The 3,224-nt window shown below is 50.5% G+C and overlaps 1 protein-coding gene across 1 annotated transcript in view; it reads left to right on the top strand.

Moving 5' to 3' along the window:
* The window catches only part of pde4dip (phosphodiesterase 4D interacting protein), a 69,706-nt gene that overhangs the window by 52,760 nt on the left and 13,722 nt on the right, over nt 1–3,224 (top strand). The window contains 4 exon segments of the mRNA XM_016680323.1: nt 132–261; nt 678–1,050; nt 1,932–2,167; nt 2,243–2,291. Of these exon segments, the coding sequence (XP_016535809.1) occupies nt 132–261; nt 678–1,050; nt 1,932–2,167; nt 2,243–2,291 (788 nt within the window).

The following is a 3,224-nucleotide window of genomic DNA, read 5'->3' as shown; positions in this document are numbered from 1 at the left end:
AGGCTGCAGACGCAGCAAGCTGCAGATGCAGCAGTCGCAGCAGGCTGCAGACGCAGCAGGCTGCAGACGCAGCAGGCGCAGCAGGCTGCAGACGCAGCAGGCTGCAGACGCAGTGCATCAGGTGACCTGTTTGTCCCTCTGCAGCAGAAACATCCGTGCAGCAGGACAGCAAGCTGGTGCAGGTGGACCTGCAGGACCTGGGCTATGAGACCTGCGGCCGCAGCGAGAACGAGGCTGACAGGGAGGAGGCCAGCAGCCCAGGTAGGGCTGGGGGTCACTGGGGGTCACTGGGGTCACCAAATGAGGCAGAAGCCCCTCATCTTTTCTTGTAGTACACTCAAACACACAGCAGGGGGCAGCAGAGGGCCTGGTCTTTAACCTGAAGCAGCAGCAGAGCTTCAGACATGTTTTTATGATAAATGATCAGATTTAGCATAACCAGCCTAACTAGTGACGATAACCAACTAGTCAACCAACTGAGCCTCCCAGTTTGTTCTGGTTAGCTCCAGGTTTCTAACTGGGATCACTGGATAATCCACAGCAGAATGTTCAATACAGATTAACATGGATCCAAGCTGGAAAATGTTGTTTGTGAAGCTGAGATAATCTCTGTAATCTGAACTGTGAGTCTTCCACAAGACGCCATGATGCTGACGCTCTGCTGCTGCGTGTTTCAGAGTTCGACGACCTGGAGATGTGCACGTCTCTGGACCTGGGCTGTCAGTGGTGGCCCGGCGGCGCTCAGCCCTGCGGTTCCCCCGGCGACGTGCCGTCGCTGCGGCGCCTGGTGGAGGACCTGCGCTTGCAGCTGTCCCGCTCTCAGGCAGTGATCCGCGGGCTGCAGGGCCGCCTGCGCCCCCTCGTCGCCTCCGGCGAGGTCGGCCGCTCCCCGCAGGCGGAGGACGACGAGGGCTGGCAGTCGTCTGACGGAGCCTCGCAGCGTCACCATGACAACGGCCTTCAGGAGCTGACGTCCAGAGTGGACGCCTTGGAGGACCAGCTGAGGAAAGGAGGCAGGAGGGAGGAAGGACCCTCTGCAAACTGGCCAGGGTTCGTCCAGCACATGGAAACATGATGAAACCAGCTGATTCACAATGAAGTCTGGGATTAACACAAAGAAAAACATCAGATTATCCAGAAGGCCATTTTCTTCCACCCGTATTGGTCTGGGGTTGGGAGCGCTGCTGCTGCCTCTCCAGCTGCCAGCAGGCGAGAGACGGAGTCACCCTGGACCATCGCAGACATCAGATTATATTCAGGATAAATCAATAAAAAAGATCTGAATTAAATCAGATTATTAGCGAGATAGAACCAACATGAAACAAGAAGAAAATGAAAATACAATCACACAGAAAACACATTAAATGCTGGATTAAAAATGATAAAAATCAAAATGGAAGCAGAATAAATCTGGGATAAAACCTGCTGAAATCTGGAAACGATACATTTTAGCAAGAAGAAATCGACATCAAACTAAAAAGAGAAACGGAATAAAACCAGGACAGTGGAGAACAGGCCTCTACATCAGGGTTAGCGCTTCAGAGCTAACGCTACTAGCACCACTGGAAGTAATGTTTATTATTCTTGATTTAGCGTTAGCTGAAGCTACTGCGTATGATTAGCATTTTAGTGCGAACTGTTAAGGGTTAGCTGACCTAACATTTGTGGTTAAGCCTTTAGCGTCACTAGCGTTCCAGTTAGCGGCGCGGCTCAGTGGATCAGGATGAATCCAGACAGAAACTAATTAAACCAAAGAAACGGAAGGAAAAGCAAACCAGGATAAAGTCGATGATCTGTTGCTTTAATCCTTTTGTTTCCCAGCTCGGTCGTTGATTAGCTCCGTCAGGTCATGCTAACCAGGCGTAGCAGCGTGGTGTCGTCTGAGGAGAACCCGTCCTTCTGAACCTAACAACCGTTTCCGTCTCCTGCAGGAAGCTGGACTCTCTGCTGAAAGCTCAGGCCAGAGAGCTGTCGCTGCTGCGCCAGCGGCTGCGTGAGGCCCGGGCCGCCTGCGGCCTCCTGCGCCGCCACCTGGCCGACACCACCCGCGCCTTCGAGGAGCTGCTGCGCGCCAACGACGTCGACTACTACACGGGCCAGAGCTTCCGGGAGCAGCTGGCCCAGAGCGCCGCCCTGGCCCAGCGGGTCGGCGCCAGGATCGGCGGACGTGAGTGGCCCCGGGGTCCCGAGGAGCTCAGAACCAAACGGACCCTCGCTGACTCCGCCTGCTGTTTCCCAACAGGAGATCCGTCTGAGGACCCAGAGGAGACGACGGAGCTGCTCGCCGTCCGGTCAGAACGCTCTGCTTCCTGTTTGGGTTTCTGCAGGGAATCGATGTTTTTCAGTGGAAACTATCGGCAGGACATTTCCTCCTGAGGGCAGAACCGACCCGGGTCGGCTGGTTACAATCAGACCTGATGGATTCACCAGATAGAAATCCATGTCTGAGCTCCCGAACCGGTTCTGCTGCTCATAGAACCTGTTTGGACCCGTCTTCTTCTACTGCAGAGATCACACTTCATGTTGGACCGGATGGTGGCTGGACAGGAACCAGAACCGTCCGGCCGGGCCATCACAAAGCTAGGCAGAGGTTCTGGAGGCTATCAACTGTTTCTCTGCTGCTTTTTAACAGGAAGAAACATTTTAAATCAGATTTAGTGACAGAAACTATTAATTTATTTATTCTGTGGGCCATGAAACCTGAAACTTTCACATTTATGTTGGAGGAAAGAAACAGCTCTAGTTTGAAATATTGTTTTAATCAACAATCAGTTTAATCAATTATTTTGTTTCCCTGCGAATATGGGAGCTAACTGTTTAGCTTAGCACACGTAGCTTTCCATAAATGAATTTCCCAGAAACTGAATTCATTACAGAATCAATTAAACATCAGTTTTTATTATTAACTGTCAAGAAGTAGTTAATGTTTATAGTCATGCTCTTATTTTGAAGTGGCTGTTATTCAGTAGTTCCATTTCCTCTCCTCACATTTTCCCTCTTTTTCCCAATAACTTTATTTCACACAAAACAAACAGGAACAAAATAAAACATAAACATTTAAGGGCGTCAGAAAATGTAAATGTTAAATTTTAATCTCCAAATGAAATTGTTGCTTAATGGCTGTGAGATAGTTGAACTGAAGTTAGCGCTTTAGCATTAGCTTCAGTATGGATGGATGGATGGAGAGATGGATGGATGGATGGATGGAGAGATGGATGGAGGGA

The sequence above is a fragment of the Poecilia formosa genome, unplaced genomic scaffold (genome assembly GCF_000485575.1).
Source record: "Poecilia formosa unplaced genomic scaffold, Poecilia_formosa-5.1.2 Scaffold240, whole genome shotgun sequence".
Classification (NCBI taxonomy): domain Eukaryota; kingdom Metazoa; phylum Chordata; class Actinopteri; order Cyprinodontiformes; family Poeciliidae; genus Poecilia; species Poecilia formosa.
The sequence above is the reverse complement of the archived record's forward strand: the minus strand, read 5'-3'. Positions and strand labels throughout refer to the sequence as shown.